Source organism: Pteropus alecto, unplaced genomic scaffold (genome assembly GCF_000325575.1).
Source record: "Pteropus alecto unplaced genomic scaffold, ASM32557v1 scaffold61, whole genome shotgun sequence".
Taxonomy (NCBI): domain Eukaryota; kingdom Metazoa; phylum Chordata; class Mammalia; order Chiroptera; family Pteropodidae; genus Pteropus; species Pteropus alecto.
Window position 1 is genome coordinate 23,399,309 of NW_006434835.1, and position 12,518 is coordinate 23,411,826.

At 38.1% G+C, this 12,518-nt stretch overlaps 1 protein-coding gene across 1 annotated transcript in view; it reads left to right on the forward strand.

The window, feature by feature from the left end:
* Nucleotides 1-12,518, forward strand: part of QPCT (glutaminyl-peptide cyclotransferase) — a 25,208-nt gene that overhangs the window by 676 nt on the left and 12,014 nt on the right. Inside the window, exon 2 of the mRNA XM_006910396.3 lies at nucleotides 7,724-7,870. Coding sequence (XP_006910458.1) covers nucleotides 7,724-7,870 — 147 coding nt within the window. The remainder of the gene's footprint in view (nucleotides 1-7,723; nucleotides 7,871-12,518) is intronic.

A 12,518-nucleotide genomic window follows, 5' to 3' on the forward strand; every position in this document is an offset into this window, starting at 1 on the left:
TCCCGGCGCTGCCGGTAGCCAGGGTGCCGGGCGCGCCTGGGGGTGTGCCCGCGCTCCCCCACCGCTGCATCCCAGGACGCCCTCGGGGCGTTGAAGTTTCTATGCAGCCTCTGGGTGGACATGTATTATTGTAAGTCTATTTTAGATTTTTATGCGGAGCATCTCCAAACGAAGGAGCTTAACTGCTTTACTTTAAAATACATATATATTTTTATCCTAAAAGAGTAAAATGCAATTGTCAGAGCAATAAATCTAGTTGTAGGTGGAAATTCTATATGAGGAACTTAGGGTAAACATAATTTGCGGGTTTCTTCAGTGAGAGGTAAGTAGGTTCACAATAGTTTCCCTTTCTTGTGTAACAGTTTTGAAACCATGAAATTGCTAGGGACTTGAGCAAATGTTAATGGTATTAGAGTAAAATGGTATGCTCTTAAAGATCCTAAGAAAAGCAGCAAAGAAAAGGGATATAAACTTTGACAGAGTTGTGGAACAGATCTTTTAAATGCTTACAGTATGTCTGTATCTATTCACACGTTTGAAATATGCTGGAGAATGCACAGACCCTGTGCTGGTTCCCCAGCCCACTCCCCTCAGCCACATGCATATGTATATGAACAGCCCACTTCACTTCTCTGGGTTAGGCTTAATTAGCTTCACCATTCCGGGGCACACGTGCTGCCACTTACACGTGGAGACTGCCAGCCACAGAGAACCTGGTGGGGATGTAGAAAGTCAACTCAGGAATAACTTCATTATAAGAAAAACAACTTCATTAGTAGGTGTAACGCCCATTGAAGAACATTGAGGTACATACTCTAACCCTCTCCTTCACTTCACTGTGAGTACCTTCCTCATTGGAAATTGGGAAGGGGGCGTGAAGAACCAGAATGTGGAGCCATAACAAATGGTCTTTATGATCCATCTAAATGGATGGAAGTAAGTGAAATGGAACAGTTTGAACGAGCTGTTCTGAAGGGATCATTTGTAGGCAGGATGTATTTGTGGGTCGGAGAAGGTGCTAGATTCTTAAAATGTTTTAAATTCGTGAGAATTTAACTTTTGAGAAATGTCTTTTAAAACATAAGTACCTTTTATATTTAAGAAGTTTCTAGTCACTGCTGTATTGGGAAACTGGATGCTTTCAAATGGTGTAAGCAAATGAGCAAATGACAAAATCAGCTGTGATTTCTGGTCCTGTCTCTTTTTTCTGTAGTACTTTATAAAGTCCTCCAGGTGGCCAGTACAGTTTCCTGCCTGAGAAAAGAATGAGTCTGCACTAAAACACATGCCTTCCTGATCTGTACAGCGTATATCTTTCAATCATGTGAGGTGTGCCCTTGTTATACTGGTCTGCCAAAAGTTGAGGTGTGATAAAGCATTGATTTTGAAATTCATTTTCTCTGCTTTGAAATAAAGGTGTGTCCCTTCCAGTGGCATCTAATACGTAAAAACAGTTCAACCCTAGTTTATGCTTGTGTTTAGAAGTTTATGATTTGGTTTTTTGAAACCTGCAAACTGTTTTTTTATTATTGTATTATTAGATTCGCAGGTGGGCCCATAGGTGTAGATTTAGGGGCATTGGCATTTGGGTACCAGGTATCTGATGTATAACTCCGTCACATGAAGCTCACAGCACCCCTGGAGGAGGGTACATTTATCTCTAATCGGCAGATGAGGAAACTTGACCATGCTTACACCAGGGAATTGAAGAGCCCTTGTCTTTCCTTTCCTCCTCCACTCTCTTCTCCAAGGCAGATAAGTTCTGGCCGATGGTTCAGGGAACAGTGTTCAGCTTGTGAAAGGGTGTGGGACTAGTGGGAGGTTTGGAGGGCCAGAAGGAGAGCTTACTTCCCCCTTTCTGGGTCAGGGTGGACCCTAACTGGAATTTCACAATAGGTGGTTTGATTTTGGAATCTTCTCTTTTCTTCCTCTTTCTCCCTTTTCTCAATCTCTCTCAAAGAGCTTAAAGATCATTATTCTGAGGGTTGACCTATATTCCAAAATTACTTCTTCCAGGTCCTGCCCTCTCACCTTAATCCCCAGTCCAATTCCTTTAGTACAGATGCATTCCTTTAGTACAACTTTGTCAACCAGCTGTTAAAAGAAATCTCATTAAATCAGTTCCCCTCTTAGGTTCAATGAGAATAGCTGTTAAGAGGGCTTTATATGTTTTTTAAAAGAAAGCTATTAACTCCAATATATTAAAAAGTATAGCTTCTCTTGAAGTCTTCTAATTATACAGTTAACATGTGCTCATTTTAAAAAACTAGAAAAATACATAAAAGTATACTAAAAAGAAACAATCATCACCCATAATCCCACATTCAGGGATCATTGATATTAATCATTTCAAATGGTATAAGCAAATGAGCAAAAGACAAAATCATCTGTGACAATTCCTGATTTTTGGTCTCTCTCTCTCTCTCTCTGTATATGCGTGTGTGTGTATATATACGTATATACACATGTACATATATGTACATAAATGTGTATGTATTTATATTTATAGAGATAGATAAAATACCAGTCTCATAGGCTTTTATGAGACTTGAATGAGCTATTCATGTAAAGCACTTAGTACAGTAGCTGTCACATAGTAAATGCTCAATAAAGGTTAATTGTTTATTTTAAAAATAAATAAACAAACATTTCATACTAGAGATTCTCTTGCATATACAGTATTATATCTTGCTATGTCACTTAATATTATATCATGAGCATTTCCTTGAGCCAATAAAATTCATTGAAAGCATCATTTAGTGATTGCAAAATCATCATTTCATAATTTAACTACCCTTTGTTGCTGGATATTTAAGTCGCTTCCAAACTTTATAATAAAGCTGGGACCCAATGTATTTTAATGGTAGAATTTCCCTTTATTATAACAAAAGCGAAGTAGAAAACCTCAAGTAATACTGGGGCAGAAAGGCAGAGTTTTTGAACAGAGGAACCATTTACAGGAGAGTTGGTCTCACCTAGGTGTGCTTCTCCAGGGTCAGCTCTGGCAGACTATTACAGCTCTCCCAAGCATTTCACGTTCTTCTGTTTCTAGAGCCACATGTATTCTCAAAGTCCTTGGCATTCCTTTTCTCCATGGCTCTATAGCCATCTATCTATCCCTCCATCTATCTATCCCTCCACTTGCATGATTCTTATAGAAGCAGCAACAGAGACTTTAAGGCTGGGACAAGAGAGGTCAGTGGTAGGCTGGGTGTTGGTAGGGAGATAAAGACAGGATGTCCCATTTTTGAGTGTCTACTAAGCTAAATGCTATGATGTCCATTTTACAGATAAGGAAAACTTGACCTAGTGACAGCTAGCAAGTCAGGGAGTGGGGATTTGACCCTAAATTGTTGTATTCAAAGCCTGCACTGCTTTGCCTTTAGGTAGAGGGCTGCTTGCATTGAAAGAAGTCAGAACTGTATCTTATTCAGTTCCCAACTCACCCACAACTGCATTTGTAATGTCAGTGATGTCTGACACGCAGAAGGAGTTTAGTAAATGCTGGCTGGGTTGAATTTTCAGGTAGACACGGGTGTTATCCTGAGTGCTGTTGGGAAGCACTCATATGAGATAAAAACTTGAATTGGCGGTGCTTGTGTAATGATCGCCCTTTAATTCAATGGTTTAGGACCCCAAATTCCTTTGCAAGCTGGGCCTGCTCTACAAATTATGTAATTAAAATCCTTTTTGGTGTGGCACCATGTGATTAGCCTAGCGGGGATGCTTCGGGAGATCTGGTTCACACTTTTTTTAGCTGAAAGATTATTGTTACCCAAAGCAGACTTATTGTCCTTTCTGTCTGGGTGAAAAGAGAAGGCAGGGGATGTAATAGAAACTCATTCCTCTGAGAATGCTTGTACCGATAGAAAATTGTCAACATGTCTTTTAACTGAACTAAACCTAGAATAATTTGGGGTTTGCATTTAATATTGGCTCAACACTGTTTTCACCTCATTTACTTTCCTCAGCCCCAGCCCTTTCTGTCCAAGTTTCTCCTCTTATTCCTACCTCTCATCTCCACATAGATTTTTATACTTATTGAGTTCTAAGAGTAAAAACCGAATGGATGCCATTTAGGTTGGAGAAGTCAAATGCTTTTCCATATAGGGCTTTAATGAATAGAAAGCCTTAAATAATCGAGTATGATTGCTTTCCCTTCTCTAGTATTCACTGACTGGGAAGCTTTTCTCTGTGATTTCACAGGGGCATCTTTCCTCTCAGGGAGGCAGAGAGAAGGAGGGCTCTTTACTGAATCAGTATGTTAGTTAAATGATTGAACTGGGAAGACTGAAGAGCAACTCATGTAAGTCTGCATTCAGGAGCATCAATGGGCCTGTTTGCTGAACTTACCTTTTTTCATCCATTAAGCTTTTTTTTTTTTTTTTTTTTTTGGTGCTGTTTGTCAACTGTGTTTCATCCATAATATCTGTTACAGCTAGAGATGCTGGGGACTTATTTATTTTGTTCCTGTTTTTTTCTTAAATCCTTTGAGAACTCTTTCAAGCCTCTATAAATTGCCTGTTCAACCATGAGCTTGATTTCTTTTCACTGTGGACATGAAGTGAAGGACCTCGTCCACAGTGACCAGGTAGGCTCTGGGATGGCATAATTGTCAATAAATAGAAAAGGAGTCATTTTTCAAACAGCATTTGAAACAGTAGTTCTTATTTGTCACAATGACTACATTGGGCCAACCCAACTCCAAATCATCACAAGTATCAACTATCAGAAATTCAAAAAAAACAAAGCCCACCAACATTGAACCATGGCACTTCCAGGCCCTTTGCAGCAGGTAGGTAGCCTCCTGTCTCTTCTATCTTTGTAACTGCTTGAACATTCAACTGATTTGATATTTGTGATGGCAAAATGCTCATTTTACTTTATTATTATGTAAACACAGTCTTTATGATGATAATTTTAGAAGCACAGTCACCTGTCGATTTGATGAATTTCTTATTTGATGACTTCATCCAATATTTATTGAGTGCTCAATGTGAGTTAGGAAGATGCCCTCATGAAGCTGACACCTTACATGCAATCAGGCATTAAACAGAAACACAGGGAAGTGGCCTCTAAGCTATAATCTGAAATGAGCTGAGAGTTAGCCAGGTGAAGAGGAAATGAAAAGCCTTCAAGGTAAGAGGCACCACAGATGCAAAGGCCACAATGGGACAAAGCCTCACGCTGCTTTGGGGCCTAGAAAGACTCCAGGTCAACTAACACATGGAGATCTGGGGTGAGTGGCCCTGCCTGAGGCTTGTGAGGCAGCAGAAGAGACCAGACAAGCTCTTGCTGGCCAGGTTAAGTAATAATTAACCACTAAGTCCTCTGACTTCTTGCCTCCATTTTCATCTCCCTTGTTACATTTTCATAGTTTTGTCTTTTACCTTTAGCTTTCTTCTCAAAGTGCTATTTGAGAGGTTATATGGACTTTGGTTTTGGAGTTACCAAGTAATTTAAAGCCTGCAGCAACAGATTTATTAAGGAAATATATTTGAAAACATATTACCTGTAAACAAACACAAACCTTACGATGTTCAGGCACAGCATCAACATTCAGGAGTAAACGGGAGGCGCATAGATGAGGCAGGGAGGCAGGGCAGAATAGCACTGGATTGGGAATCCATGGAACTGGGATCTTTTTGTGGACTTACCTGTAACTTTCTTACAATCTGGGGAAAATCAGCTGGTTTTTCTGGACCTCAGTTTCCACTGACATAAATCAAAGAGGATGAACTGGATCATCTCTAAGTGGCCTCTCTAGTTCTTTCCTCTTTTGTGTTTGATAAAAGGTAATAGAATTAAAACATATTGACTATTTACTGTGGCAGTTTACATGTATTAGCTCACTTAATTATAATTACCCTAGGAAGTAGGCATTATTACCTCCATTATACAGATGAGGAAATTGAGCCTTAATGAGGTTAAGTAACTTTGCCAGAGTTACAGCCAATAAGTGGTGGAGGCTAAGTTGAAAGGGTTTGTCTGAATCCACAGTCCATGCTCTTTGCAAAATACCAGAGAACACTGAGACATATCCAGTTGTAGAAGAGTATAAGTTATTAGGCAATAGGCATTCTCTGATTCCACAGTTTTTCACCAGCCACATGGAATATTTGATATGGAGTGAAAATACCTTGTGCGATTACTTAGATACATTCAGCAAACACTGATCCCCGAAAGGACTATAAGATATACAATGTCTGTTTTGCACTCTAAAGAACTTAATATCCTTATGTTACTTTCATCATTCCCCTTGGGGAAGAAATCATCTGATCAACCACTGGCTTCCTGTGGGGAGGAGTAAGTAACTCATTCCATCACCGAGTGCCTGATAAACATGCAATAAACAAATGATTCATCATTACTAGTATCAAAAGAAAATATAGCTGTTGTGAAGTAATATCCAAAATACCAATTTGAATGTTATATTTATTTAGTTGTTTAAGGTTCACTTAATATATAAATGTACATAAGAGTGTGAGCATTAATATAATATTAAAATAATTTTAATTGAAGATAAAAAGTATACTGTTTAGTGGGTTATAGAATCATCAAGCTCTGACCGAAAGGAATTGCAACAATCGCCTAATTTAGAGCTGTTTAGTAGAAATAATGAGAAACACATATGAAATATAAAATTTTCTAGTAGCTATATTAAAAATGTAAAAAGAAACAGTTAAAATTAATTTTACTATTATGTAATTCAATAAATAAAAAATGATCATTTCAACATGTAATCAGTATAAATTATTAATGAGACAGATTACATTTCTTCATACTAAACCTTTAAAATCTAGTGTGTATATTATCCTTAAAGCTCAACTAGCTTAATAGTCAAGAGCTTAATAGTCACTCGTGGCTAGCATCTACCATATTGGACATTGCAGATCTAGCTCAAATTCCTTTATTAGTTTTTTGAGGGGAAAGAGAAGTTAAGGGAGCTGCCCAAGGTCATACAACCTATAAATGGCAGCCAGCAGTTTTGAATCCAGCTTCTCTGACTCCTAGACAGTGCTTATTCTGGATCACTACACTGCCTTTTATAAAGCAATTATGTTAACAAAACACGTTTTATTGCCCGAGGTTTTTTTTTTTTTTTTTTAATTATTTTTTATCATTTATGCCTACAGCACCTGGTCCTCCTAGGTGGTCTCCCCACCAGGTACTAACCAGGCCAGACCCTGCTTAGCTTCCAAGATCAGACATTGGCTTGTTCAGGGTGGCATGGCTGTAGACCATGGACTGTAGCTCCACTGAGGTATGAACCCAGGACCTTCTGCGTGTAAAGCAGACGTGCTAACCACTACACTATGGAACCACGTCCAACCTGTGGGTTTTAAAAATTAGGTTTTCTTAAGAACAGGTTATCAATAATTAAACACTTTAAAACCTTAGTTTTACAAAGTAATTGTACCAAAAGTCATTAAGATGAAATAAAGTCATTAAAAGAAAATAAGTGTTAAATATTAATTTTCAGGTTGAAACCATTGTATTAATTTTGTTTTTAAGATAAGCTGCCAAAAGAATTAGTTTAACTTTCTATATCTAAAGGGCCAATTTTAAATTTGAGTAGTTTAATGTATCTTGTATAGAGCATAAGAGCTATCCCTTTATTTTGAGGTTCAAAGCAAATATTTTTCAATTGCAAATGTCTCAGGATAAGTCTTAAACATATTATGAAATGATAGCCGGTTAAATAATGTTGTTTAATCCTCAGAATTATCACAAACCAGCCATTTTGAATTCATCGTCTCTTTGGCAAGTTGCAGAAGGCACCAGTATTTTTGAAATGTGGAAAAATGACTTACAACCTTTGCTGATAGAACGATATCCAGGATCTCCCGGAAGCTATGCTGCTCGTCAGGTGAGAACACAACACACAAACCTAAAGGTTGTTGAATACTTTGCTTTCATGTGAGAGATAATATGTCCAAAGTTCTGAGTTCTAATATTCAAATCTATATTCTCATCTTATTATTCACCCAAATAAGCAACCAAGAAAACCAAACAACTGAGAGTAAATGTCTGTTTTGTTAAGTGATTCGGGTTAATCTAAATCAAGTTACGTGTGAGATCGTTGCTGGGGTACAACATCTGACAGGGTACAAAGTGCTCAACTCTTGATCATTTCTATAACAACTCTCCAGCCACCCAATCAAGTTTTCTTGGACCCTAAACACCCAACATCAACAGCTTTAGACAGTCCTTACTTAACATTTCTGGGCCAAGAGTGAATTACTGCCCTATCGAGCCTTCATTCCCTCTTTGGAAAATAGTATTCTTCCTGTAGGGAGAGTCACGATCAGTGATAAAGTACCTTTTCCAGTGCAGTGCTTCTCAAGCTTCTGAATCTGACCCAAGGTTAAAAAAATGTATATTTTACATTTTATACATACAAACATAGAGATAGATTTAACTGACACAAAAATTTCATGAAAAAAAATCTTATTACTTGCAATTTACTGATATTGTTAATTCTACTTTATTAGCTTTTAAAAAAATGCTTGGTCATGACCCACTAAACTGATTTTGAGACCCACTGATGTAACCACTGCAGTTTGAAAGACACTGCTATAGAGGGTAGAGTAAGCTGTAACCTGAGCTAGACCTTGAATATCTCTTTGCCTCTTTAGTGTCAGTGTTTCTAAGCACTCTGAAACCTCACCTCTGAATAACTAGTTTGTCAAACTAGCCGTATTTTAAGGGGCATCTTGAGAAGGAATGGAGGAGACAGGTCCCTCATATTCTCCACTGAGAGTATTCTACTTGCCTAACTCTTCAGGCACCCCCGTAATGTGACAGTGACACCTGCAAGCACAGCTGTTGAGCTCTTTCTGTCTACCCAGTAGATGGCATCTCCTCAAGTCTAGCCCAGACAGCCATTGTCTGTTGCCACATTAGCCTGTTGTCTTTCATGCAAAAAGTTCCTGCTTCCCCTAAGGAATTAAATGGTGGAGACCCAAAGAGCATCTTAGTTATTTTTAACTTTTAGGCAGAGTGGGGAATAATAATAATGATGGAAGACTTTCACTGAGCACTGTTTTTAGGTCTGGCACTTTATGGAGTTCTTTACACAGATGATCTAATTCAGTCCTCACAGCAATGCTGCCATGTGAGTACCATTATAATCCCAGTGTCACAGATGTGAAAAGACTCGGGGTATAGGTATGTAAACTAACTTGCTCAAGGTTGTATGCGTAGTAGTGGTGAGGCCAGAATTTAGACCCAAATCTGCTTGACTTCTCCATCCTGTTAGAAGAGAGCGGTGGCCAGGGGAACCAGCTCTGTGGTCTGTACTCATAATGTCTCCATTCTAGATCTTCTCATGCCTGAGTTGGAAAGTGAGTCACAAACCACTCATTTTAATGGTATTCCCTGGGCCTCATCTCTTAAGCATTTTCTTAAAAGAAGCTCAGGGCACTTACTGGGGCTTTCTAAACTCTTCAGTTCCTCATTAGGAAAAAATCTAAGTCTATAATATTCTCTTCAGCCTTTTTCATTTCCCCACATCATTTGCTCAGAAGGCTGTATATACCCAGAAACATATATGCATATTTCAGACCTGAGGTTCCTTGCCTCTAAAAGTCCATGAACACAACAAATATTGCCATTGTAATCTTTATCTAGCTTTAACAGAAAACATAGCACAAATAATACACATAGGTACTGTTGTGATTAACAAATACATATTCATTTAAAAGTGTTACTGAACCTATAATAACATTTTCCATGTCATATGGTGGTGGAAACAAATGAGAAATTTATTGACAATATTTTGAAATATGTTGGGCACTGCTGCTGGGCTGCTTATGCATGGTCTGGCTCATGTGGCGGTAATCCGAACAGGACATTTGCGTTGGAAATCTCACTTAAGAGATTCAGTTTCATAATTTTTTGAGAAGAAAATCACCATGAATTTTTAGAGAGCTGTCCCCTAAGCTGTGAAAGATAAAGGGCTTCCACTTTTGAGGATGAGGTAGATGACACATGTTATTGTGAGGGAACTAGACTAATGGCCCTAATTTGACTAGAATTAATACCTTTCACTCAGAACTAATTTTAAACAAGAATGGTAGAAATTTTATTTTTTTCTCCTGAGGCCTTTTGAAAACTATATCAGAAGTTTTATAATTTATATAGTTTCACAGTTGTAACTAGAGAAGACACTCAAATCTAAAAAGATGTGGACTTGCTATAAAATTGGTTAGTGGATTACTTTTTGCAGGTATTAGTGAAGATGTGCCTTGCTATAGATTCCCTTTCAGAGAAAAATATGGAAACAATATCCCATAGTCTGCATTTTTACCTAAAGCTGTCTATTGGATATTTAGAATACTTGTACTCGAGGAGATAATTTTTTTGTAAAATAAATAATTTGAAGACATTAAATTTGGGGGTATTTCAGTGATTTCTAGCAGGGATGGGAATAAAACATAAATTTAAAAATCAAGATACTAAAGTTTCACTAAGGAGCAAGCCAGAAACGTTGTCTAAAAGAGGCAAGCTGGAAACTTCAGGGTTAAAAATCCCCTATAGATGCTCAGTGCATCTGAGAACCCAAAAGGTATGGGCTTCTCAGATGTATGTATGTCTGAGTGCAGGGCCTTGTGTAGAGAGCCCTCAACTTGGAGCCCAAGAGACTAATATATGGTACACCTACGAAGGAAGAGTTACCTGTACTCCCCAGTGGCAGGATTCAGCATCCTGACAATGATCTGTTTGTAGAGTTAGTGCATATGCAGCAGAATCTGCTTCTTCCACACAAACCTGGTCTACAAATGTTATTGTTTCTCAGAACCTGGAAATGAGAATTTAAGTTGAATTAAATTAGACCCAGGATTATTCACTAATGTTAACACAAAATCTTCCCTTGCTCCGGCCCCCACCCCCTAAATAGAATGTGCTTTTGCTTTTATCTTTTTTCTTTCTTCCTTTTCTCTCTCTCCAACTCTCTGTCTCTCCCTTACCCCCTCTCCCTCCCTCCTTCCCTGCTTCTCTCTTGCTCCCCACTTGTATCCTTTTCTTTCTGTATTCAATCTCTACCTTTTTATCATCTCTCTGTCTCCACCTATTCATTTATTTGTCTTCTTTTCTCTCTTCCCCATTTAAAAAAACAGATGTATAATAATCTAAAATATGTCCTATATTCTAAATTGCATTTTAGCATGCCCGGTGGGCCCAGGCTTTTGCTGCTTGGAGTTAGGGAAGCACTACTGCTTTGGACTCCCTCTCACAGCCAAGCTTAGGGGCAGACTAGTGAGGAGAGCGGTGGTTTTCGGAGCTGACTCTGCAGAATTGTGGTGGAAACTTGCAGATTAAGCCTGAAAGCCAAAAGCACAACCAGGGATATTGGTGACATAATTAGATTATGAGGCCAATTTGGTTGTTTATAAAGAAATTAGTTGCTAAGGTAAACAAAAAAATATTTATACTCAATAAAAAAGGTTACTGCAGGGAGAACTATTTGGGGAGCATTTGCTATGCTTTTGTAGATGGTAGTGTCTGTCAACATAGATATCAGAAATTATGGCCACGACCTGTGTAGTAATTGAGAAGCGAATCTGTGTGTGAAACTTCAACTGAGCGAAGCTACATATGTATTTTTTAAATCCCAATTCATTTTGTAAGCATATAGGCTGTGATTGGTGCAGAAGACATTTTATGGAGCAGTTCATCATCTGGATAGCAGATGTTCTGGAGTACATGCCTTTTTATTTAGATGACCCCTTTTATGGAAAAAAAAATTTCCTGCAAGTCTGGAAATAACTTATTTTCATATTCTGTGTAAAGTTTGTCTTAGATGCCCAGTGATTCAAACTGCTAATGTTCTATATCATATATATTTTATATATTCTCATTGAGAATAACTTGTAATTGAAAAAAATTAAAAAGAATGAAAAAAGAGAATAATTTATTAATTACAATCAGCCCGTATTTTCTGATAGCCTACTGTGATCAAATACCAATACTGAGAATTGTGGAGAATAATAAAATAAATGAGATATAAATGATGATTTCAGAAAGGTTTAAACATTTCTTTTTATTATATGAACAGAAAACTTGTAAACCCATGATAGAAAAAGTAAGGTACTACGTATATGTGCCATTTTGGCAAAAGTCCACCTCACCACAGAAAGCAGAGTGAATAGCTGAAGAGTTGAGCTTTTATTTGGCATCTGCAGGACTGACCGTAGAGTCACTATCTTCCCTCTGGTTTAGTTCTCCTCTTCCTGGAAGCTTCCTGCCACAGTTTTTCTAAGGCCCTTGCCTACGTGTCATGTCACACTAGTTAGGGCAGGAGGCCATACAAAACTTGGCTAGTCTAGAAAATTTGCATTTCCTTGAGTGGGAAAAAAATCTCCTATTCTTTTCCAGTTATTATGTTGTTTGTTTATCACCTCAAGGTCTATCCCTGCCTATGTTAGTTGTAGAACAGGTTGCCGGTTTTGTGGATGGTTAGTTTGTCATTTGACTTTTGGAACAATTCTTTAAGGCAACTTACAAATAGTATA